We start from the raw sequence: 26756 nt of genomic DNA, 5'->3' as shown, positions 1-26756 counted from the left end.
TTCCTTATATCGTCTAATATTGCTCTCGTCTCTTGCATTTTTTCAGCATTTCCTTATTCGTTTTCCTCTCTACCCTGCTAACCTTCTTTATTTTACTCCACATCCAAATTTCCAAGGTTAAAATTTAGGCAATCAAGTTCAAAAGTCAAAATAAAATTTGACTGAGTTCTGAAGACAAGTTCTGAAGGCTAAAAGAATAAAAGTTCTGAAGACAACATTATTTTCTAGTAAGGAATGTATATAGAACTTCTTTTAATATTTTTTGCTGTGTAACAAACAACAATTTCATCACGTTAACATTCCGATTTTTCTATTTAAAAACAGCGTTGCTGTCTGATAGAATCATAAGGAACTAATTGCACTGAAATATCATTCTGTAGGGAATTACCTTTTATTTTTTCTTGATTAATTTATCTAGAAGATATTTGCAACGTTATATAAAATTAGCAAGTATTTTATTGCGGAGAAAGTCAAATCACTACTCCAGCAATAATAATAATAATAATCTGAAGGTGACCAAGAAAGTTCTGTCTCTTTGTGGAGGTCTGTGTTCAATTGGCCCTCACACCGTGAGTTGAATGCGAATGCATATAAGGTGAAGGTCAGTTGTTGGACGAGACGAGACGAGACGAGACAGAATTTTCATGAAAGGGTACGAGATGAGACAGAGCTCTTTCAATAGAAACATATGCACTTTTCCAGACGAGACTACCTTCACGACACATTTTCGAAACGAGAATGCCCCAAACCAGGTCTCGTGAGCAACACTAGTGAGTATATCCAACATACTACTTGGTTGTGGCTGTTCAGATGCACCGTGAACGTGCGTAAGGACTGAGTGAACATGGGGCCTTCACAGAGCGTCATAAGGGCTTGTTTGCTGTACGAGTTCAAATTGCTGCTCCGTGGAGCGGAAGATATGACAGGCCTTTGGTGAGGGTGTCGTGACTACGCGGAGAGTGCAGTGGTATGACGGTTTAAGGACGGTGACGAAACACTCGAAGACGCACCACGTGCCGGAAGACAAACATATGTTCAAAATAAAGATCTTCGGGCAGCAATTGAGGCGAAGACAGACATGTGAGGAACTGGTACTACCTTTCAGTGTAAGTGGAGAAACCATTCTGCACCACCACCATCAACTTGGGAAGCACTGCAAGTTGGGTTGATAGGTCCTACATGATTTGACTTGGAGCCAGAAAGCAACGCGAGCAGACACCTGTGTTTCTTTGGTGTCTCGTCTGAGGAAGGAGCAATTTCTGAACAGGGTGTTGACATGTGATGGGAAGTGGGTCCTGTACGAAGCTCCACGGCGCCGTCATTGTTGGTTAGCATCCCATGAACCGGTTCAAAAACAGCCCAAGCCAGCACCACGCCAGAATAAGGTTCTCCTGTGCATTTTGTGGACTGCTCGAGGTATCGTCCATCGGGAACTGCTACCAGCTGGTCAGATCATCAATGCAACTGTGTACTGTCACTGTGTACTGTCTGGATCCAGCAGTTCTGAATCGCAAAGGGGTCCTCTTGTTACAAGGCAACGCTAAGCCCCACGTGGCTAAAATGACCCAGTACATCATTCTACGCCTTGGATGGAAAACACTATTGGATCCGCCATACTCCACGGACATTGTACCGTCCGATTACCACCTGTTCCATTCCTTGGACAATCACCTTAGAGAACGCCAATTCAAACAGCTAGTAGAGGTTCAATATGCACTTGATATCTTCTTCACTTCACGTCCCACCAAGTTCGACTGCGATGGAATCCATGGCCTTCCAGAACGTTTTCAGAAGGTCGTCGAGGCAGATGGAGACGATTTTTGATATTCCAGGTACGTCTTAGGTTACATACCAATGTTCGAAGGTGTTGGTGAAAAGGCGGCGGAACTTTCTTGGGCACTCTTAAAGTTATAATAATAATAATAATAATAATAATAATAATAATAATAATAATAATAATAATAATAATAATAATAATAATAATAATAATGTGTCCTGCCCAAAGGCAGATGTTTGATCCGAAGGTCCATGGGTATTGATTCCAGCTCGTACCAAGTAAGTTTTCTGGTGGACAAACCCCATGTGCATGGGTTTTCTCGGTGTTCTCCCATTTCCTCCCACTTTCTTCATTCAACCACTTCAATTATTTCTCATCATCACTGTCTCTCTTAGCGTTGGTGCATAACGTGGGACGTTAACTAGATATTTCCTTTCAATTTCACTTAATGTGACATTTAACTTGACATAGAAACGCAGAAAGGAAAAAAGTCAGTAGTAATATTAATTACAATTACAATACCAATTAGTTAATATAGGGTAAAATTAAAATTTTATTACTATTTCACCTTCAATTAGTCACATTTATCATTCATTCACCAACTTCGAATTGAATTCCACAACAAAGCTCCTTATAGTATTCCGTATAGAAAATAAGTGAAGAATGTGACGACGCGACCCGAGTGACCCGACACGAGCTAACCCGACTGACCCGACCCGACAATCCGACCCGTAACCCGACCCGTTTGAGAGCACTATCAGAGGGGTACTATTTACAGTACAATTTATTTTGTATGGTTTAGCATACTTTAAGGCTACCATACTTTTTGAAAAACGGGACATCTTACAAATTAGTAATAAATATTGCATTTTGTATTAATTTTATCTTTCGAATTTTACTACAGTATCGCACTAGGTATACAACTTAAAATAATGTATTCATATAGTCCATACTCAGTGGCGTATTTAGGGGGAGGGCTTCCGGGCTCAAGCCCCCCACCGAAATCTTACTTACTATAGTAAAGTATATGAAATATCTTGCAGAATTTTCGTATTTTCAGGCAAAGCACCCCCGGAAGTTAGCAAAGCCCCTCCCGAAACAAAATCGTAAATACGCCACTGTCCATACTTAATCAACAGTGCTAAAAATTATTATAGAAGCTAGAAGCTGTTATACAATATAAACGCAATCAGTGAACATACAATATTTAGGCAAAAATTATATTTTCAATATTATTACGCATACCACCTTTACATGCTCTACATGTCTATAAAGAAAAATATCCACATTTATGAAGTTGTTTCAAAATTTCAATAGGCTAATTTATTGTTGTTAACCTAAAATGCGAACTAAAAGAAAGCAATTTGCATAATTGTTTTTCTGAAGCAGAAAAAAAATGTGTTTTCGGGGCTGGTCTGCAACGTCACAAGAATTTGTTGCCACCTCGGGGTATACATTCTTACTTTTAGTGATAAGAGTGCTACTTAGGAGGATTTAAACATTGAATGTTATATCCGGGGAAGCAGCGATTGCAATAATAATAAAGATTACAATGAAATTGTTCCTATAGTATTGTCGGAATTGAAAGCAAAAGGAATAAGTCGATTTTATTATCTTTTCAGAAATTTTGATATGTAATTAATAATAATAATAAAGAAAAAAGCAGGACAAGAAGGAAAATTTCTGCACACCGGGACAAATTTTAAGAAACCGGGGCGTATGGTAGCCTTACATACTTATTTGCATGCGGAGCGTCAGTACGGAGCCACTACGTAGCAGAGTTGAAACAAAACCTCGTAAATAGGTTGCCAACTCAGGAAAACAAAATTACCGGCACACCCTCAAAATTCTCTGTACAAATGAGAAACTGAAGACTGTATTGATCGCTATTATATTTACCAGCAATTGCCACTTGTTTAAAATTATCGAAACAGATGAATAATACTGGATATTAATCTTTATGTAACAATAGTTGATTCATAAAATGAAATTTATTCTATAAACTTCACTTCAAACAAAGGAAATTGCTTTAAAAAGTCATTTTCTACTCTCAATAAATGAATAAAATTCTTTTACAATAAAATATAAGTGTTATCAAATTTGTTATGTTAAATAAATAAAAAAGAAACTGCCATACGTTAAAAAAATATCGATAATGTATAATACAACTGAAATTTGTGTTTGTAAAGGCACTGTTGAAAAATTTCGATGTTCAATGTTATATTCTGGATTGCAGATTCCAAAATACCGGTCAGAAGGGGTCTAATAAGAAGTTTGTACCGGTTACCGGCCTTAATCAAAATTACAGCAAATACCGGCCAGTTAGCAACTCTACTCGTAAATCAGAATGCTGAATGCACCAAAATACTTCACCATGCATTCTATAGTTTCTGCAAAATGAGTTTAATGAAGATGATCATATAAAACAAAATACTGTGTTATAATTTTCCCTTTAACAGTCTATTTTGTGGATTTGTTATATCTTCCACTTATCAATTTCCTGTACGAGATGAGAATAACGGTTTCTGCGCAAGATAGAAAGAAAAAAATACATTTTTCTCATAAGGATTCAGTTCACGTAAGAAATAATGAATAAGTTTAATAATAAGAGCCGAGGAGTGAAAAACTAACTCAGCAATAATGATTGTAAGTATAAATATAAATATAAAAAAAAACAAAAAAAACATTTAATTCCATCATCGTTAGGATAAGATCAATATAGTGAATCACACGATAGTGTGAACAAACCAAACCACACAATAGTGTGAACAAAGTCCTGTTAGAAAAATACTCCATAAATGTGACACATTTTTTTAATGCTTCTACCATTTATACAAACCCTCACATTGTTTTCGTTCTGGCGGCGCCCCTAATAGAGTACAAACGAAAATTTCGCCTGCACATTTCTGTGCAAATGATGTACAAGCGATTGATATAATTTGTGATTGAATTGGATATGGTGGGGGCTACCATTTAGACAGCCCCACTTTGTTTTCGTTCTGGCGTCGCCATTAATTGTGTACAAACGAAAATTACGCATGCATATTTCTGTACAAACGATGTACAAACGATTACGAAAATTTGTGATTCAATTGGACATGTTGGTGGGAAGCTACCAGTTAGAGAGCCCCCAGTTTGTTTTCGTTCTGGCGGCGCCCCTAATTGTGTACAAACGAAAATTTTGCCTGAACATTTCTGTAAAAACGACGTACAAACGATTGCGACAATTTGTGATTGAATTGGACATGGTCGGGGGCTACCACTTAGACAGCCCCACTTAGTTTTCGTTCTGGCGGCGCCCCTAATTGTGTACAAACAAACATTTCGCCTGCTCGTTTCTGTACAAACGAAGTGCAAACGATTCCGACAATTTGTGATTCAATTGGACATGGTGGGGAGGTATTACTTAGAAAGCACCCCACTTAGTTTTCGTTCTGGCGGCGCCCCTAATTGTGAACAAACAAACATTTCGCCTACCCGTTTCTGTACAAACGAAGTACAAACGATTGCGATAATTTGCGATTGTATTGGACATGGTGGGGGGGCTACCACTTAGACAGTCCCCTTTTTTCTGTTCTGTCGGCGCCCCTAATTGTGTACAAACGAAACTTTTGCCTGCACATTTCTGTACACACGAAGTAGAAACGATTGCGATAATTTGTGATAGAATAGAACATGTTGGTGGGGGGCTACCAGTTAGACAGTCCCCCACTTTGTTTTCGTTCTAGCGGCGCCCCTAATTGTGTACGAACATACATTTTGCCTGCACATTTCTGTACAAACGAAGTACAAACGATTGTGACAATTTGTGATTCAATTGGACATGATGGGGGGGCTACCACTTAGACAGCCCCCACTTTGTTTTCGTTCTGGCGGCGCCCCTAAGTTTGTTCAAACAAACATTTCGCCTGCACATTTCTGTACAAACGATGCACAAACGAATGCGACAACTTGTGATTGAATTGGACATGGTGGGGGGGCTACCACTTAGACAGCCCCCATTTTTTTCTGTTCTGGCGGCGCCCTTAATTATGTACAAACGAAAATTTCGCGTGCACATTTCTGTACAAACGAAGTACAAACGATTGCGACAATTTGTGATTGAATAGGACATGGTCGGGGGCTACCACTTAGACAGCCCCCAATTTTTTTCGTTCTGGCGGCGCCCCTAATTGCGTGCGAACATACATTTCGCCTGCACATTTCTGTACAAATGAAGTACAAACAATTGCGACAATTTATGATTCAATTGGACATGGTGGGGGGGGGGGCTACCGCTTAGACAGCCCCCATTTTTTTCTGTTCTGGCGGCGCCCCTAATTGTGTACAAACAAAAATTTCGCCTGCACGTTTCTGTACAAACGAAGTACAAACGATTGCTATAATTTGTGATTGAATAGGATATGGTGGGGGGGGGGCTACCAGCTAGACAGCCCCCAATTTGTTTTCGTTCTGGCGTCGCCCCTAATAGTGTACAAACGAAAATTTGGCCTTCACATTTCTGTACAAACAATGTACAAACGATTGCGATACTTTGTGATTCAATTGGACATCGTGGGGGGAGCTACCACTCAGACAGCTCCCCACTTTGTTTTCGTTCTGGCGACGCCCCTAAGTTTGTTCAAACAAACATTTCGCCTGCACATTTCTGTACAAACGATGCACAAACGAATGCGACAACTTGTGATTGAATTGGTTTGGGGGGGGGGCTACAACTTAGACAGCCCCCATTTTTTCTGTTCTGGCGGCGCCCTTAATTATGTACAAACGAAAATTTCGGGTGCACATTTCTGTACAAACGAAGTACAAACGATTGCGATAATTAGTGATTGAATAGAACATGTTGGTGGGAAGGGTACCAGTTAAACAGCCCCAATTTGTTTTCGTTCTGGCGGCGCCCCTAATAGTGTACAAACGAAAATTTGGCCTGTACATTTCTGTACAAACAATGTACAAACGATTGTGGCAATTTGTGATTTAATTGGACATGGTAGGGGCTACCATTTAGGGGAACTCCCTCGAGAGGAATCACTCTACTTATTTATTGCAAAAAGCAGAATTTAAAAATTCGCATTCGTCCAAAGTTATCGTGTGAAGTAACAGCCGTTTGTATGTACGTACTAATATTGATAAGTTCCACTACGCGATCCCAATTAATAGTTCATATACCCGCGCCACACACACACACACTAGCATTTGTACACACGAAAGTATACCTGGTAGTATCCACACGCTTACGCCGGAAACTAGAAACAAACACACACACACACACACACACACACACACACACACACACACACACACACACACACACACACACACACACACACACACACAGGGACAGAGAGAGAGAAAGAGAATATCTTGTTGTACCTTTATACTGAATGCACCATTACTCACAAAATCAGTTAAAAAAGAAAAAAGAAAAAAGTTGTAAATGAAACTTTCAAAGATTGGTACCACTGCTGCGTGTCACACATAAGATTGTTCCATAATGATTGATTCGTAATATGATGTATATGGGTTTCTTAATGGTAGTATAACAAAATGCCTTCAAATTGACCACTAAATAAAAAGTGAAATTTATTTCTCATATTTTGTAAAATCGAAGTCGGTGGGCATTATGGGAACAGTCTACAATAACAATATATGCAAATAAATATTAATATACTTCACGTTTTCCAGTGGGTGCAAGAAAGCTTCGAATAGTATTTGTTGCCAGAAGCATTAGCTGATGTAAATATATATATATATATATATATATATATATATATATATATATATATATATATATATATTTAAATATATTTATTTGGTATTCACCTATTTCTTTCACTGCACTAATGGTTTTCACCTGTGTTTACCACACTAACACTTGTGCACCAAAACTAATATTCTTAACACTACACTACACTGTATGCTTTTGCTGTCACTAATACTAATAATCACTGACACTTGTTTTTCACCTATATGACTTTGTATTTACATATACACTTACATATATATATAACTTCATCTTTTTGCATTATAGAAAAGATCCTAGAAAGTTAGATTCCCACGCCCCCAAAACGCAAATATTTTAAAATAATTGTAATCCTTTGTTTTAAAAAATAATTTTCCCGATTATTATTATTCTTTTTATTTCTTTTCATATATGGAGAAGAGTTTTAGAAAAACAGTGAAGAATATACATTGTGTGTCCCTTACTTCGCTCATCACCGGCAACGATATTGTCGGGGCTTCCACCGATTTTGACGGTATCGTGTGCAAACACGCTTACGTGTTCCTACTTAAATATACAATTGACAATTTTGTTCCACGAAATCTATTACGTTTTCAGAACGTTATTACTAACATTATTATTATTATTATTTTAAACACATTTGTCTTGAAAATTATTAATTATGTTGTACGTAAAGCAGGACTGTTCTATGCAGGTGGACGCTAGAAAGAGCAAAGCCAACGAGAATAGCATCAAACCCGCTATGGTATGTTCCAAAATCAATCAAGGTTGCAAGTGTTTGTTGTTTGTAATGGCTATATGTAGCTATATATTTTATGGATTTATTAGAATGCCACGTGACTTTGTAACTATCTGTAGAGCCACTACCCTTTTTTTAAACTTTGGAGTCTTTAGTCGCTACAGTTCTTTACTTAGTGCGTTATCTTGCTTTTAAAAATGTCCAAAATATTACGAGAACTAAATTATTAAAGCAACATTTCAAAATAATAATAATAATAATAATAATAATAATAATAATAATAATAATGACAACATAAATACATATATTGAACACACACTGACGATATTGATAAAAAAAATAATGTTTACATTTACTGTAACAACAAAACAGCACAATATAGGGATACAAATAATAATAATATAAAGAAGAAGAAGAATACTTGTTGGAATTACAAATAGTAATGTTTGAGAATAGGTCGTTCCAAACATGTAAAACATACTTTGCCTTTCTCACTTTTTCCCTTTTTTATTTGTACTATTTTCTTTGCTTTCCTTTCTCCTCTGGATTTCCTCCTGGGCTTTCACTATGTAGTCGGGATCTCTACATTTCATTCCACGTGGGATTAACGGATCGACAATCTCTGGTAGCATGCATTGTTTAAAAAAACGACAGAGTTTAGGAAGCATAATATTCTTCCATAAATCTTCATTCCTTACTACCTTTTCAATATACAGAGGTGTTTTGTCGTCAATATACACTACCAAATAGCATTTATTTAGTTCGGCAATGTTCAGCTGTCCCTGAATTTGGTAGTAGTAATCACTATTTTGTTTTAGTTTCAAGCTTCCATCCGGCTGGACAAGTAAGAAAAATGTCCCTTTCCTCTTTCTTATTTCTTCTTGAATATCTTTGTTCCTAAGGGAAGGAACGCACTTGACTTCCACTAGTGCATTCTCTTCAACTACATACCCTGTAAATATGCAGATAATACCAATTATAATATTATTACTTTGTGACGATTAAGGTGTTGCATATGAAAAATTAGTATCCTCCCTATTTCAAATTTAGTCAAAAAGTAAAATTTGTTCGACTCTGGTTCTGGAGAAAAGACATAACTAAAGGCAAACTGCAAATCTTCAATCAAATTAAACTCTCGTGAATTACAAATTATGGGCAATATCTTTCCCTTGCAGTTCCAAAATCATAACTATTTGAAGTCATATTGGTACAAGAACTGGGTGTGAACGTTTGCACACAATCACATACGTAAGTCAATGTGTGTTATTGAAGAATGGAATACTAAATTATTTGTTGTATAACTACGCGTATTATAAAAATCGCCTTGTAAACGTTGAAGTTTATTCAGGAAAAACAATATTTACGAAGGAAGGCGCCGGGTAAATACGGTTGGGAACCTCTGGAAAACAGTCATGATAAACAGGAATAGTAAACTGGTTAACATTTTCTAAAAGGCGTAAGTTAGGCCACCTAACTGTTCCTTCCAGGGACATATTTAGGGGAGCTATTGGGCTCAAGGCCCTCCCTAAATAAATTCGTTATCATTTTTTCGCATTGCACATATACTGCTACTTACAGGCCCCTCAGTCGGCTACGAATAAACGGAAATCAGAATTACGAATATTTTACAGCAGCTGTAACTTTTGCTTCTAGTTTTTATTATGAAAGCAGTAATTTTTGCTTTCCCAAACTTTTTAAATATCAATATCAAAAATTTACAAAGAAACGGAGCCATAAAAAACGAAACTACGAACAAAACTTCAGAGAACAAAATCCACCAGAAATTTTATAGGATAGGACGATAGCCCATCAAACAGGAAAAACCTTTGGTCAGGGTTATAATGGCGAAGGAGCGACCGCGTTGTGAATTCAAAATTTATTGTACTTAATTATTCAATTTTATATAGAAAAAATAACATTCGATTTTTTAAAAGAAGTAAAACGCACATTATATTTGGAAAAAATTTTCAACAAAAGCAACATTTCTCATTTTTTCTTTGAACCGACTATAGTAGATAATATTAATAAATACATGTCAGGTAAATTGTATTTGTTCATATGGGCTACTGTTGAATCCAATACTGGAATCGATACTGAAAGTACACAAAATACTTTAGAGTAAATAACCTATATCTATAGGTTCTTAGTTCTCCCATGTCCACGCATTGAAGTGAAGTAAATTGATAGTAGGCTTTATCTCATCTATTTCCGACATGAAAAGTATGGGGCAGGTTTCTAAGTACGAGATGGTTGTATACAGAAAATAAATAAAAATAATTTTCATTCGGAAAGATTTACTAATGAAAAAATGTTCTTACCATCAGGACTAGCGGCCAAAAATCCGTGTGTGAGATCTATGTACAGTCCTCTCTTTTGTATTGTCCAGCCTTTCTCAGCCGCAAGCCTTCGGAGAGCCACATGTTCATAATTCCTCCCATATTCCATGGCTGGTGTACATACATTTCTTTTGTAAAGTACATCCTTTACCAATGAATGACAGGCGGTGTTATCTTTACGCTTAATTACCCTACCAAACATAGACGCTGTTAGTCTGTTACGACGCTGCTCCTCGTAAACTAAGTTACCGTGCTGTCCTCTAGAAGAAACTTCTATATTTGTTCTCTGTTCTGTTGTAACCTAATAATAATAATAATAATAATAATAATAATAATAATAATAATAATAATAATAATAATAATAATAATAATAATAATAATAAGTTAGTTTCGTTTCACAGTGTGAAACTATGGCAGACTTACAAACTATGCAAATTCAAAGCAAAATCAAACAAATTCGAGATTGAATCGATTCCCGGAAACCACTTTTCGATATCTCTTACCGTTTTGGCTTATAAAAATCAAGTTTAGCCGGAAGTAGTAGTAAATACCTACCACTTCCAGTTTTGGCTTAAAAAGGATTGACATAGTAAGATGCTAAATCAGTTAACGAAAGCTGCTATTCGCTATCTACTTCCGTTTTTGATTTGTGCGCAATTATAATTTTGGCTCCACAAAAATTCAATTGAAACCTGAAGTAATATAAATTTGTACCAGTTCTAGTTTTAGTAGAGAGAAATAAGTGGGCCTATTATTCTTTCTTGAAACGGTGAATCATTTGTTGAAAACAGTTTATAAAATATTAAAATTTCATTGTTTTGAATTTATAGAATTTTTAAAAAGGCCTATTTTTGACCGCCCATTGCGTATTTATTGAATATTAAAATTATATTACATGAGTATTTATTAAACCAAAAATTCATAAAAAAAATAAAAAATAGTATAGCATAAATTTTTTTAAACATTACTTTTCAAACATTCATTGAATCATTAATATGAAATATTTACACTTTTTATGCTTGTTATTCAATGGATATTTAAGAAAAAAAATATTTATGCTTTATTATTATTATTATTTTGTTTGTTTTTTTGAATAAGTATTCATAGTAACATAATTTCAGTATTCAATAAACATGCAATGGGCGGTAAGAAATAGGCCTTTTTACTATTTTATAAGTATTAGAAATCAAACAATAATGCAATTTCAATATTGAGTATAAAATAAATATTCCAAAAATATTGTTTCAACTTTCAGTGCTATTAAAGGTATAAAATAAATGATAAAACGAACTTAAAGTAAACTTTAAAAAAAATTCAAATAATTTAATATGGTTTAAGAAATGAAAACTTACGTCGTATGTTTTGAGCTCGGCTTCACAGGCTGATTGAAGCGAAGTCGGAGACAGCGGTGGTTTATCCGCGTTCGGCCCATAATCTCTGTCCTTTTCTGGTGGAAGTTCTAATTTTCTTCTTACTCGTCGTGAACGGGAGTGAGAACGCTTGCGGCTTCTCTTTTTCATAAATCTCCTGAAATACATTCCAGGACTATTTTCTATCACAGATTTCCAAGGACTACGGTGCCATGTTGCTTTTTTGTTATATGATAGTCCTGTAACATAGCATCGGCGCTGGAAGGCACCGCGATTTGTCAAATTAAGCCTCTTACCAGCATTGAACTTTGACAGAAGGCTCATATACAGCTGAACCCGATTAGTTGTTTCGTTTGGAACTAATCGGTCTGCCTTTCTTATTAACTGGTCTACAGCAGCCATAATGTGGTAATACAATCCGGCCTTTTCTAAATCTGGAACTAAGTTTCTATCTTCTTTCTTTGTACAAAAGTACTGTTTGCACTTCTCGTGGTTCCCAAATACGTGCGATGGACCATTTCGCAGGTCATCTCTAAGATCCTGCACTGAACACTTCTGTTTTGCATTATAGGATATAGCTCCCCGAGCAGCAGCGGTTAGACGTGGAATTCTATCTCGCAAAATTGTTCTGGCTTGCAAGGGAAAACTATTTTGCATACGCAGCTTGTGGAGCGCACATGTATAATTCCGCACACATTGCGCATTCAACTTTCGTGACTTGACGTCCATACGGCACCTTTTCGATTATCCTGGAGTGAACGCTGGAGTCGCCATCTGCCACAAATCGTTTGTAGCGAAGCGTATGCATTTCTTGGCTCTTGCAAAAGCCTTCTACGATTATGTCAGCTTCCATCGACGAAGATGAGGATGACCAGTTGCGGTAGCATCGATGGTCGCTTGGTTTTTTTATTTCTTGATGACGCTGCAGCGCACACTGAACAATATTTGTTTCTCACTCCCAAAAATAATAGCTTGTTAGTTTCTTGACCAATAATACATGCCTGGAAAAGATAATATATACAACAATGTAAGTAAAATTTAAGTATTAGCAACATTATGCACGATAAAACGTAAAACGTATTCAATTTTAACAAAACACAGTGTAGACCTTAGAGCGTTTGCACACGTCCACGGCAATGCTGGCCCAGTACCGACAATGCCGGAACCGGAACCGAGGATGCTTTGCACACGCGGCCGGCAAAACCGGATCCGGCGCTGCTTTGCCCACACATCCCGGTAATGCCGGTGCCAAGAAGTAGTTAGAATTTGAACGTGAAGGATAGAACATGAGTCCAGCAATAAACAAACGACATCTCCTTGCCTTGATGTACGTACGGCGAAGAAAAAGGAAACAAAGCAGCACTAGAAAGATTTGGATCCATCCATTGTTGACAGTGCGTCATGTGAAAGGTTCGTTTTATACATTATATGAAAAGATGCGGAAATATATTGAAACAGGCTGAGATCACGGTATTTAAAATACTACTACTACTACTACTACTACTACTACTACTAATAATAATAATAATAATAATAATAATAATAATAATAACAATAATAATAATAATAATAATAATAATAATAATAATAATAATAATAATAATAATAATAATAATAATAATAATAATAGGAGGTTCTGAAAAGGCAGCATTGCGGTTGCATATTCACTCAGTCCACAATCGTTCTATGGAACATATGCCAGACTAGACACAGAGTACATGAATACTTTTATAATGATCTATAGGGTAAAGCAGCATGCAACCACAAGACTGGAAGTTTTCTTGTTCTGCTGGTGCTTTTTCAGTTCTTTCTGTAGTTGTGTTGTAGTTTTTATTTACTTTAATTGTATTGGGATGCTTTACTTGGGATGCCTCTCGTAAGCCTCTGTAAAATCATGATACCCTTTCCCCGTAATATATTATGTTCCTTACTACAAACTTTTTTTCATGCTTACACTGTTCGTTTCATGCAAAAGGTTTATGACAGAAAAATAAATGTGAAAAACTTAGTAAATAAAAAAATAACTAAAAATCAATGGTAAAATGGAAAAACATCCCTAAGAGCAAGGAATCGTGAAATAATATTTATAAAGTATTGAAATTTCATTTGTTTCAGGATGTCAAATATTTATTGAATATTAAAAAACCGGCCTATTTTTGACCACAGATTGAACATTTATGTTATTATAAATGACACTTTTCTCTTTGGATTTTAACCGCTTCAGCAGACAAAGCTCAGGCCAGGAAGTTGACCATAAAATCGCAATGAAACTGGATTCTCTCTCTCTCGCCTTTTTTTTTTTTTTTTTTTTTTTTTGTGCGAAGGGAACATATGTAGCGTTGTTCTTTCCTGTACCTCTGCACAAGAAACAGAGCAGGCTTTCTGCTAAATTGAATAGAACAGCGGTACTTCAAATATTGCGAATGGACGTTTCTAACTGCTCTTTCACTTTCTCGAATGATTACCGACGAACTGTACATATCCCTACGCAAGTTTTGTGTGTGTGCCACTACTCTGAAATCTTTCGGGCTGTTTATCACAATGGAAACAGGGAACGCGGCGTATAATGTGTAGTACTGTATGTTGTACGTATTATTGTAAGTGACCTGCTAGGAGTAAGATTGTAATTCCTGGAATAAACTAGACGATGGAATATGACAGCTATTGTAACGGTCGAGATGTAAGAGTATAAAAATAGTTCGTGCCGGCAGGGTCAGAAACAAGAGATTGTCTTTTTTTTCCCCCACCTATCCCAGTTGGGGAAGGAGGTGTTTGGAATCTTGGCTAAGATAATTGCCGCTAGTCTAAATTGTAAATCTGCTAGTACAAACAATGTACTGGAAAAGGAAAAGGTATTGTGGTTATAAAATTTCATCCCTTCACTTCAGCTGTTGCTTCTGGCAATGAGATAATATCGAGTTCGCAGAAGGAAGGCTGCAAATGGGAACAGCTCTTCAATCTTCTCTTTCGTGGTCAATAAACCCCCACCCCTATTTGCAGTGACCTTCACAAAAGACTATTTCTGCTTCAGAAGAAAAATAATATCCATTCATCTGTGAAAGCTTTCAGGAATGTTTCGGAGCTTATTTGGGTGTTTCATATGAACATACGTATTTCGCGAAAAATTCACACAGCCAGGAGTGGAAGCGGAAACTATTGAAAGCCTGTTGTTGGCGGAAGGTGTTTCCAATCTCCACAGAATGTATACTAACAAAAATTATATTACTTGTGCTCATAAAAGAATGCCAAGTTGAACTTTTGATTTTATGTTTAGCGTTCCTTTGAGCAGCGAGGCTACATGAGACGTAGATATACAACTCCTGAAATCCGAAGATTATCGTTCAATGCACTCCCACTGGGAATCGAACACGGGATCCCGTTCACCAAAGTCGCGCATAATAGCCATTAGACCAGCAGGGAGGGTCACCCCAAATAGAACGTGGATAGCAAACAAAACGATTCATTTCCCATCTTCACAATGATTGGTAGGGTGAAATTACAACTTACAAACATTATTTTAAAAAGAATGTGGTTAGTTGAATATATAGACAAAATATTCGTCGGCTTCACCCCTAGATCTCCTAGTTTGCTCGGTTTACGGCCTCTCAGTTCATGAACCTAGAACCATATTTAATTTCATTTGGGGCTTCGCCCACAACCTCCCTTATCCCTTTTGATCGGCCAACGGCCTTGCATCTGATAAACTTGCAAGCACACCGAATTTCATTTCAGATCCGGAAAATCGCTCCGTGTACGGCCTCGCATCTCATTAGGCGTTTACTCGACCTATGGCATCGTACCTCATAATCCTGCAAGCATATTGAATTTCAGTTGAAGTTGTCAAAGGATTAGCTCCAACCCAAGTTTGCAGGTTGAGTCAGGTTCAGTACGCGGGGGCTTCGCCCTCAGATCCAGGGGCGTAAATAAGGGCCCCGTAGACCCTGTATTGCGGGGGGCCTCAAGCCATCAGGGGCCCCGAAATCGTGAAGTGGGAAGTAGGGAAGGGGGCTCACTCCACGCTGTCTGCGGGAGGGCCCCCAAGCCTTTAGTTACGCTACTGCTCAGATCCCCTACATTTGCTCTTCATATCATACACCTGCACATTTCCCGAATTTTTGTTCAAATTCCAAGTTTCATGTCTCTAACATGCCGGGGTTCCGAGATTTGAACATCTTTTCTTCCCGCCTCTTTTCTTTCCTTCTAGGATATACACCGGTGTACATAAAAACGCTTAATAAGTATCTAATAATCTTCATTGAAAAGTATAAATACCACATCCATGTTCCTAACCTTCAAAGATTCCAAGATATCGACATCTTATTATAAGAATTACAATGTAGCTCTTTTCTTCTACTTTCACTAAAATATCAAAAAATGCTGAAACATGTGTTAATTTATTTTAAATGGGAAATCCCAATACCAAATTTCAAGTCTCTAACCCGGAGTGAACATCTTATTATAGTAATTATAATCCACGTCCATTTTTCTTCCCTTCTGGGCCATATTAAAAAAAAAGGCACTGAAATACGTGCTACATTATTTTAAATGAAAAGTCCAAATACGAAATTCTATGTTTCTAACCGTCAGAGTTTCCGAGATATTGGCAAGATACGAATTGCAACTCCCATTGCATTTTCCTTTTCTCCCCTTCCTATTTTCCTTTCCCTTTCGCCATTTTCCTTTTCTTCCCTCCTCTTCGTCCCATCTAATTAAAACATCACAAAACGCTAAAAACATGTCAAATGATTTTCAATGAGAAATGCAAATATCAAATTTAAAGTATCTAACGTCACGAGATTCGGAAATAATTCCATTTTATTAAAATATTTCAGACACCATTTTCATTCTATCCCTGTCGCATTTCCAAAAATCATTCCTTAGTGGTACTCTACGTCACAAATCCTATGTATTGTCCTATTTTTTATTTTGACTTCTATATGGTTTAGTTTTTAATTCCTTCCTATATAAGTCATTAAATTTGTATAATTATACTCACCACTCCAGAAGCTGCATTGTATCCATGTCCATAACTTCTTTTGCTCCACCCTCCGTCCACGTATACAGTTATCCATGGTATACCATCTTGGATCTACATGGCCCTTTTCAATTGCTAATCTTCTTTCTTCCTCTCCAGCTTCTTTCATCTGACTCCAAAGAGAATCTGTCCACACCTATAAAAGATATACATTGTTTTAGAAAACATGGCATATCGTTATTTTGTTCTAATTTTGATTCATTACAAATCTCATTACCCATTTACTTTCTACTTTGAGTGATATCAATAACGAACAAGATAAATTTCCCTAGTCATCGAGAATGTGACTCAGTTTCTCTATGATTGTGCAGAAACTATACGGATAAATAGTTATTATTTATCTCTGCATGCTTTGTCTGGTATGCATTGCAAAGACTAGCAGCGTTCAGTTTGAATTTTACTTTGTATAAAATGTAGATAGCGACTGAGGCTTCACCTCTTGAATCCCACATATGCTCACTCTCCGATCTCGCATCTCATAAACATAAAATCATCAATGTTTGGTTAGCCTACGGCCCCGCACCCCTGCAAGAGTGCTGAATTACAGTCGAAATACCGGAGGATTTGTTGCAGAAAGGTTTCTAAAACTATTTCCTTGTGGGCAAATAGCGTTCTCGCTTGCTGTGTGGGAGATTCGGGTAATATTTCGTGAAAGATCAATGGTTTGGATTTCACGTTAATTTACAGATTAAAGTCTCGTATGGCTCCGGTGCGCAACCATCTCATCACACACACCATAAAGTATTCTTGACAACATCAATATGAAAATTCCACGAGAGCAGCAAAACGAGTGTGATCCACAATTCGTTATATGGCGGGTTACGGAAGCTGAGGATCATAGCGAGACTACGCTTGGGTCGCAGAGTGGTGCAAACTCCGAAAACGTAATCAAAAACCCCTAAATCAAAGTCTCAACTTTGATACTTCTCCAAATAGATAGGTTAGGTTAGTATTTTAACCATTAGGAACCCGGTTTTGTGGGTCAGATGCATATACTGGCTTTATATATATATATATATATATATATATATATATATATATATATATATATATATATATATATAAGCGCCGAACTCCTCACATCAAGGTCTCGCTCGCTCAATTTCCTTGTGATTAAAGTTATTTTATCATTTTCTCCAATGGAGTCAGCGATTGAAAATAAGTAGATTTTAACTACGTACGTTAATTGTAATAAAATTTGCTTGTTAATATATTATTGAACCATTTATAACATCTTTTTTCCATTATTTTGAGTTGAAATTGCAAAATTAAAAATGTGGTGAGTTCAAAAATCTTACTACACCCCACCCTTCAACAGCTGCCCATGTTGACCCCATTTTGTTTAACCCAAATTTATCCTGCATTCGCATTTAGATATGAAATTTATGCACCGATCCTGAAGGAGACGCTGATGATGATAATGAATGAAATGGTTGAATGAAGAAAGTGGACGAAAGAAAAGAACCCCCAAGTAAACCCACGCAATGATATCTGTCCGTTTGGCGCGAGATGGGATCAAATCAGGAAACCCACGTACCAGGTGAACGCTCTACCATCCACCACGACTCAAATATTCGCAGTTAGGCGGCGAATTCATGCTTTCTTTCAGACTCCCCCGTTCAATATGAAGTGGTGATAAATTTATTTGTCATTAATTTATTTACAATTCAAAATTAGCCGCTTGGGAGACCCATTTATATATTTTTTCTTATGAGATCGCGTTAGTTCAGTGGTGGAACGGACCCTGCTTCGATCTCGGTCCCACCAATGTGGACTTTATGGTGGACAAACACCGCGTAAGTGTTTTCTTTGGAGTTCTCTAATTTCCTTCCACTTCCTTCATTCCACCATTATCTCTTATTTCATCATTACCGTCTTTCTTAGTCGCGGTGCAGAAAAAAAAAAAAGATTTTCTCAAAAGCAAAAGTAATTTATTATAAATCCGTCATATTTGATCGCTATCAAAGCTGAAATCACCGATTTATGTGCTTTATGTGTTTTTTCTTTTTCTTTTTTTAACGATTAATTTACGTTTTCGAATTTTCCACATTTTTGGCAATTGAAACTACTACGTTGCCCTTGTAACCAGGTCAGCAACTAGAAGGGGGCAAGGGGCCAGACCTCCCTAAATTTTTCATGGCTCGCAGATCTCAATGCATCATATACTATATTAACACAAAAAATCATGAATTTATATATTTGTAACAATTATTTTAAGACTTGGGTCCCCCTAACATGTTTATGGCACCCCCAGACTTCTATGGCTGGTTGCGGGCCTGCTTGTAACTAAGATTACTTTCATTCCGCAAGTGCTATTATGATAAAATCTTCTATACAGAACTATATCAATACAACTATTATATTAGCCACTTGTGATATTGTTGATAAGTAGGAAAGTATATTTGTCAGTTTTTTTTTTTTTTTTTTTTTTTTTTTAAGATCAAACGGATTTGTCAATTATTACTTACCGGTTCCAGATCTTGTTCAATCTTGTTGAAAAGTTTGAAGCTCATACATGGGATATCCATAATACTGAGAAATTCCTCTAGATGAGAATACCCACTTCCAATGGAAACAGTACCCCAAACAGCTGCAGTATTGATTACAGATCTTTTCGACTGTTGTTCCTCCTCTGTAGAGTGACATACTTCGCGTTTGCACACGCGGCACTTGAAATAGAGGTAAGACACTAGTCCTGAACGTCTCTCTCTATGAAAATCCATTTTTCCTAAGACACATATCTTTCTGTGGTTTTCTTGGAGCTTTATGGACCACTTGAGAATGTGGCCCAAATTTACAATTCGGTAGCCATTTGGAAAGTCATTGCGACTAACAATCTCTGTTTTGGGCTCCACTACAAGAGATGGTAGAGACTCAGTGTCAGAGCTGAAATGACATATAATAATAATAATAATAATAATAATAATAATAATAATAATAATAATAATAATAATAATAATAATAAATTATAGAAATGAAAATGAAATTTATAGAAATTTAGTGCTTATATGTTGAACGATATGGCTTATATGAATAGGGTGAATAATTGAAGGACAGATGGTCAAAAATTACTTTTTTCCTGTATGTAGGACTGCGAAATGTGTTTATCTTTTTAAACATTTGAATTAGATTTTCTTCTCTATGACTATTATATTATCTCCTATTGTCGCTCGAAAATTAAAACCAAAAAAGTAACTTTTATATGAAGTTCAAATGTGAAACTGGTTTTGTTCTTTGGTTTGCAATTTAGATAGATTAAAACAGTGCAATTTTAGACTCGGTTTCATGACTTTTCGGGGAATAACCAAGAGTAGAAAATCATATGGAGCAAAAGCCACGACGAAAAAAAAAAAAAAAAAAGTTGAGGGCGAAAATCACGCTGCCGGAATCTTTGATGTAAACAAACAACTGAATGTTGTTGTAGGAGGCTGAGTCCCCTTCAGGTGTGAGTTGACCAAGGATTTCTAAAAATTATTTAGTAGGAATAATCTGTAAATTAAGCATGATTTTTTAAATAGCTTTCCACTAATAAATTACGTATAGATTTAAAGTTTGAATTTCAGACTTTTTTTAAAGTAACATTTCGATACATAAAGAAAATATGTATTGTTGAAATTAAATGAGAGAAATAAATCACACGAAAAAAAAAGCCTTTTAAGTTAGTGAACAATGTATATATATATATACAAGGGCGGATCCAAAGGGAGGCTAAGGGGCTATAGCCCCCCTCTTGACGCTCAGGTTTACATTGGATAAAATGGGCTTCAATTCTGCTTTACACTGGATAAAACGACAAATTATGGTTTAGCCCCTCCCTTGATCATATCCTGGATCCGCCACTGTATATATATATATATATAGGGGAAACCATATAGTCATTGGCACTCTGACAATTATTGGCACTTTCCTTAGTTTTTTCACTTTACTAAGGAAAAATGAATACGTGTTGGTAAAAATTTCCTCCAGCTGGCAGCTCTGATCCTCTCTGCCCGCGTTCCCGTTGTTTGTTTTGCCGGAAACCTGTCAGTTGGAGGCAAACTCTAGTCGACAGTGGAAGCTATTTGGATTTTTCAATTTTGCAGGTAATTCTTATACTTTTTGTTAAGGATATCTATCAGCTTAAGAGAAATGTAATTAGTTTGCTATTGTTTTAAATGTACTAATATTTTTTGCACGAGAGGAATTGGGTCTACTAATCATTCCAATGGTACATTTTCAACCGATTTGTTTGTCCTGCGAGTGAATGCATGGGGTGCCAATAACTGTACGAATGAAAATATAAAATGTCAGTTATTGGCACTATAGTGCCAATTACTGTCTCTGATGCTGAAGAATAAAATAGCTTGAAAACTGTCCGATAATGCTTTCCATCTCCACATCTGTTCTTGGTCAAAATTTTAGTTTCCTACTCTAATAAGTAACAGTTATTGGCACAGTGCCAAGAACTGTATAAATGACGATGCCAATGACTGAAAGGATTTGCAGCAGAATAGGTTCTGGTAATGAAATATGTCTAATATGCCTATTGAAATTATTTGTTCATGTAGTCGAGTTCAGGGGCAGACTGGCAAAGTTTGGCCCACCCGGCTGAGTTACAGAGTTAGCCCACCATCAAAATTTATTATAATAGTTTGGACTTTGAGTTACAGCAAGAAAGTATTTTTCAAAACTCAGCTAGTCGGCCATGAAGTGCGCGTGGTCAGACACAAACATAGTTATTAACAATAGCGAGCTAGCCTAAGTCAATGTGAGTAACGGAGTAAAGAAACTCCGGTAAAGAAAAGTCTGCTGTGAGATTCAAAACGTTAGTCCCAAACGTCTGGACCGTTAAGGACATTGTTGGTTTTAGCAACTGGGCATTTATTTTCTACTTTTTTTTTAAATGGTAGGGCCTAGATCAATGTCAAACTTAAATTATTTCATATAAAATTAATTACAAAACGTTTTCTTATTGTTGCAGAAATCGGCACGCAATGCCAAAGATTGGAAGAAAAAGATATGCACTATAACAGAGAAGTGCTTCCCTTGAAGCAATATCAAAAATGTAGGAATAAAGACAGATCGAAGCAGTATGGCGTTCCTCGGTCTACATTACAATTCCATCTGAGAAATCAAGATGTGAAATCATCTTCCGGACCACGACCCATTTTAGAATAGAAAGAACCATTGTTGGTGAAATTGTTAATAAAATGTGCTGAAAAGAGTTTTCCCAGAAAGAAACAGGATACTCTTAAAAGTGTTCAGGACTTTCTCGTGAAACATCCTCGTCCTAATCCGTTTCCAAATAACATGCCGGGAGATGGATGGTATAAATCGTTCTTTCAAAGAAATCGTAAGGTTGCGGAAAGAACGTGCGAATCTGTTACAGGTGCGAGTGCTTGTGTAACAGAAAACGACATAAGATCATGGTTTCGTAATATACAGAAGTATTTTGAAGCCAATAACCTTACAGATGTTCTGCAGGATGCAACACGTGTTTACAACGGTGATGAAACTAACTTTTTGCTTTGGCCAAAAACTGGAAAGGTGTTAGCCGAAATGCAAAGGAGTCTTTAACAGTTTTTTTATGTTTACTTTCAATGCTGCAGGTGACGTAACACCCCCAATGATAGTTTTCCCTTATGTTCGTGTGCCTAATGATGTGGCTCTATCTGTGCCTACAGGATAGGGTATCGGTCGCAGTGAGAACGGGTGGATGAAAGCCGAAGTATTTTATGGATATATAGGTAATATGTTGTATCCGTAATTAAAATCGAAAAATGTCAAGTTCCCGATTATATATTTTGTGGACGGTCATAAAACTCATCTTACTTACCAACTTAGCGAACTTTGCTGCAAGCTTCAAATTGAACTCATTGCTCTGTATCCCAATTATACAAGAATATTGCAACCTGCTGACGTTGCCGTATTTACACATTGAAGGATGGGTGGAAGCAAGTGGTACGAGAGTGGCAACTTTATAATTAATTGCAGTCTCTGACGAAAGCTAAATTTGCTCCTCTGTTGAAACAAGCACTTGACACTTACATTTCACCATCTATTATACAAAATGGATTTAGGGCATGCGGTTTACACCCATTTGATCCCAACGATATAGATTACACTAAATGCGTTGCAAAACCAATACAAACAGTTCAAGAAATATGCGGTGGTAATGAGCAAACTAAGGATGTAGTATTAACCAGAACCGAGTTTGAAAGTATAGTAGGAACTGATGTAATGAGAAGACTTCAGGAAGTTGACAATGAACAAGTCCTTGTAAATAAGAACGAAGAATTCCATGTACTGTATCGCTTATTTCAACATTTTATAGATAATAGTAGGCCTAAGTCTTCGGTAGAGAGATGTGTTAATCTTCAGTCGGGACAGGCAAACAATCAGGAAGGTTTACCTGTATCATCTGCATGTATCCAACTCAATGATTTCAACCACTCAGATACTGCTAGTGATGCTCATACTATTTGTGAAGTAAACCCTAGTACACCTACCAATGGCAGTACTACAGATGCAAATGCTTTACAAAAAGGTTCCGGCTCAACTCCAAAAAAGTTAAAGACCGAACACCCATTGCTGCAAGATGTTTTAGTATGGCCAGAAACTCCTAAGAGAAAGAGGAAACGAAATGTAGAAAGATTGCCGTTTGCAAGAACGTCTCATAAATATCAAGCTATTTTGCACGGCAAAAATGAAGAAAGCAATGAGCTGAACAAGAAAAGATCAGAAAGCAAACAAGGAAGATGTCTGAGAGGAAAGAATAAGAGTTAAAACCCAGAGCAAAAGCATCTGCAAAGAAATCAAAGCATGAGGTCTATCTCGATTATTCAACGCAGATAAGCGGTCCTTCAACTTCTAACCTTGAACAAGACAAAGGGCTGACGGAATCATTACAAAATGGAACGCTCACAAGGATGCTGAACTTCGATTCGTCATCAGCTGCGAGAAGCAACGTAATATCCTGCAAACACTGTTTTCAGCCATTCTTTTCGGGAAGGATGGATCTTGAATGCGAGTTGTGCCACAGTCGTTGCATTCCATAGTACCATAAGGAACACATACCAGAAGACATAGAAGATGGATTTGTGTGTCACGGGTGCTACGCTCTACAGGATGACAGTGAATGTGGTCACAGATGAGGACGAGATTAATGAAACGGATTGACATAAATAATTGAAACATACAATTTTGATTGTGCATTTCCCATTTCTTCAATTTTAAAAATATGTTGTGCATTCCCCGGTTTCAATATGTATTTACTTCATAATGTTCAAGGTCTAAAAATGTCTATTTCTTGTCTATTAATACATATAATAACTGATATTATTTCCAGTCAGGCCTACAAGCCTTATTTCTGTCAATCGTATCTTCTACTGTATGCTTTATAATGGTGCCAATAACTGTCCTCATTGGGTGCCAATAACTGTAAGATCATTGTCACATTACAAAATATATATTTATTGCCAAACTTTACATTTGTATTGTAATTTCTCCACATATTATTCAATTAGAGATTCCCAGAAAGTATATATTAAAAAATCGCCAGTATATGTTATAAAATAAGTCTGTTATAAAGATATGAATGAAAACAAATCCTTAAAGTGCCAATAACTGTATGGTTTCCCCTATATATATATATATATATATATATATATATATATATATATATATATATATATATATATATATATATATATATATATAATTACTTTTTCCTCTAAACCTTCAGTTACAATGAACAATTTAGCAGGTGATTTTCCTCGAAGTGTACATATTTTAGCAGTAAACCATTATAAAATGTGTGATAGAATGAGTCGAGTAAAGTACATTTCTTCAAGTCTGAAATATTAATAGTCCTAAAGTAAAATAATCGTTTAATCCTTATTGTAATTCTATATGTTGTCAGTTAAATTAATTCCTATTTTTTATTTTAGCTGTATATTATAACAAGTTTTTGTAAAGCATCTAATTCAGGTGAATTCTAAACAGTATCAAAGAAGATGGCAAGTGTATTAGGGTATATATATTATTGAACCAATAAAAGTAAACACTTAATAAATAAGGTAGAATACATTTCCTAAAATACCTACATATACAAACACATAATATTCAGACATAAGATGCAATATATATATATATATATATATATATATATATATATATATATATATATATATGTGTGTGTGTGTCGCTGGTCTAGTGGCTAGCACGTGCGCTTCTCTGCAAGGGGTCCTGGGTTCGAGTCCCGAAGGGAGAGCATAGAACGATTGTGGTTCGGATTCCATGTTAACCAGTAGGTCCATGTTTCATATAGCCTCGCTGCTGACAAGGGACTCTAAACTAATATATATTTATGATCCGAGAGAAAAGTGAAATTTGCCATTGCATCATAAAAAAGTAATTTAAACAAGAATACTTACTATATCTACTGATCCTAATTTCGATTTTTGCAAACTTGTCAAGATCAACGGGTTATCAGTGGTCGATTTGGAGGAAATACGGAGAACGTCGTTCTCCATTTACCAGAAAATCAAATATCCGTTCCCCTACTTTATTTCGTTCTGGAACGCGTTACCCCGGAATCTTACAAAATAATTTTGTTATTCAATATATTAGAGCATTTTATATTAATACATAGAGAGTGTTCCCCCACTTCTTTAAAGCCAAATCAACTACTGCAGGTCGTAAGATATGCAAGGTCCTAAAAATAGTGATTTTTTTTTTTAAATGTGGCATATTGTTCCAAGCCCTTCATATATAACATTGCGCATAATACTATTATTATATGTATCGCTGTATAAAATTAAACACGCAAATGATTCACGTAATTGTATTTTAAAAAAATAATACACCTAGCAATATTATAATAATCCACTAAAAGATTAGTGAAACATTTGAAGGGTACAGGGAAAGAACATGGTAAGTACATTTTTTTTCTTCGATTTTGAGATTGCACCCAACCGTAAAAGTATGCGTTGCACACGATGTTTTGGACTACTCAAAGTGGTAAAAAATTTTGATCATTCCTCTGTAAATTGGATGTTAAAAGCAGCTATATGCGTAAAGAACACGCTCAGTCAGACTACAAAAATGAGTTTTGGTATAAAATCAATAAAACTGGATTTACAATGTTCTTTCCCTGTATACATTTAGATAGAATGATAACAATTTTATAAAAGAATCATTTTATGTTGGTTCAAAGTAATTAATAATCAAGATGGAAAGTAAAATAAATCTCACCTTTCTTTATCATTTGATTCATCCCTTGCAATTGGAACCTCCATAGAACTTCCACTTGTTTCTTCCAAAGATACACAAACAGAAGTGTCACACTTGGAGCTATCTTCTATTTTACGCCTTTTTATCCAAGATAAACGAATAGCCTTAGAATGCTTATTTCTCTTCCTACTTCTGGAAGGACATCGCCGCGTACGACCCATTTCTAAAACACTAGCTGAATAAAACTGTGCGTTGGTAACTCTGTCAAGACTTATCCAGACTGCAAGAAGTTCCGAAAAAAAACGTCGCCTGAAGTGGGAGGCGCCACCTCACAAACCAAGAGGGTGGCATTTTACATATTACGAAATTGTTTCATGTTTTACTTTGAAATGCATATGTCTATATCCAAAACTGTGGTACCAATCAAAAGACAAATATATAGGGATTTGCCTGATATGCAATATATAGGAATAAATAAAGTATTTTTCACAAAAATAGTGCTCAAAACTGAAAGTTTGTTCCTCATACGGAATTCAGTAGTAT

General features: G+C 36.3%; 3 protein-coding genes across 4 annotated transcripts in view; all 3 read right to left on the bottom strand.

The window, feature by feature from the left end:
- The window catches only part of LOC145668129 (atrial natriuretic peptide receptor 1), a 2711550-nt gene that overhangs the window by 2266667 nt on the left and 418127 nt on the right, over window positions 1–26756 (bottom strand). The gene's annotated exons all lie outside the window — the stretch shown is intronic.
- Window positions 8651–12694, bottom strand: LOC145669059 (uncharacterized). Its single transcript, XM_081737419.1, has 3 exons — window positions 11948–12694; window positions 10578–10896; window positions 8651–9211 (listed from the first exon to the last, which is right to left on the bottom strand). Exons 1-3 carry the CDS (start codon window positions 12692–12694, stop codon window positions 8751–8753), a joined length of 1527 nt encoding a protein of 508 aa, XP_081593545.1. The 3' UTR covers window positions 8651–8750.
- LOC145669058 (uncharacterized) lies at window positions 12941–19844 on the bottom strand. The gene is made up of 3 exons (XM_081737418.1): window positions 19469–19844; window positions 16962–17136; window positions 12941–12966 (listed from the first exon to the last, which is right to left on the bottom strand). The coding sequence occupies exons 1-3, from the start codon at window positions 19721–19723 to the stop codon at window positions 12941–12943; spliced, it is 456 nt and encodes a 151-aa protein (XP_081593544.1). The 5' UTR covers window positions 19724–19844.

The sequence above is a fragment of the Thermobia domestica genome, chromosome 13 (genome assembly GCF_964235325.1).
Source record: "Thermobia domestica chromosome 13, izTheDome1.hap1.1, whole genome shotgun sequence".
Classification (NCBI taxonomy): domain Eukaryota; kingdom Metazoa; phylum Arthropoda; class Insecta; order Zygentoma; family Lepismatidae; genus Thermobia; species Thermobia domestica.
Note: the sequence above shows the minus strand (reverse complement) of the source record. Positions and strands in the feature narration are given on the sequence as shown.

Bases quoted from the DNA above. Each gene is read 5' to 3' on its own strand.
- LOC145669059 (XM_081737419.1), bottom strand. From the start codon at position 12,694: ATGGACGTCAAGTCACGAAAGTTGAATGCGCAATGTGTGCGGAATTAT. The intron at 10,897-11,947 runs GTAAGTTTTCAT...TATTATTATTAG, and splicing joins CCGAGCTCAAAACATACGAC to GTTACAACAGAACAGAGAAC. The intron at 9,212-10,577 runs GTAAGAACATTT...GCATATTTACAG, and splicing joins TTTGGCCGCTAGTCCTGATG to GGTATGTAGTTGAAGAGAAT.
- LOC145669058 (XM_081737418.1), bottom strand. From the start codon at position 19,723: ATGGATTTTCATAGAGAGAGACGTTCAGGACTAGTGTCTTACCTCTAT. The intron at 17,137-19,468 runs GTAAGTAATAAT...TATCTTTTATAG, and splicing joins TTGAACAAGATCTGGAACCG to GTGTGGACAGATTCTCTTTG. The intron at 12,967-16,961 runs GTGAGTATAATT...TATCTTTTCCAG, and splicing joins ACAATGCAGCTTCTGGAGTG to GCATGTATTATTGGTCAAGA.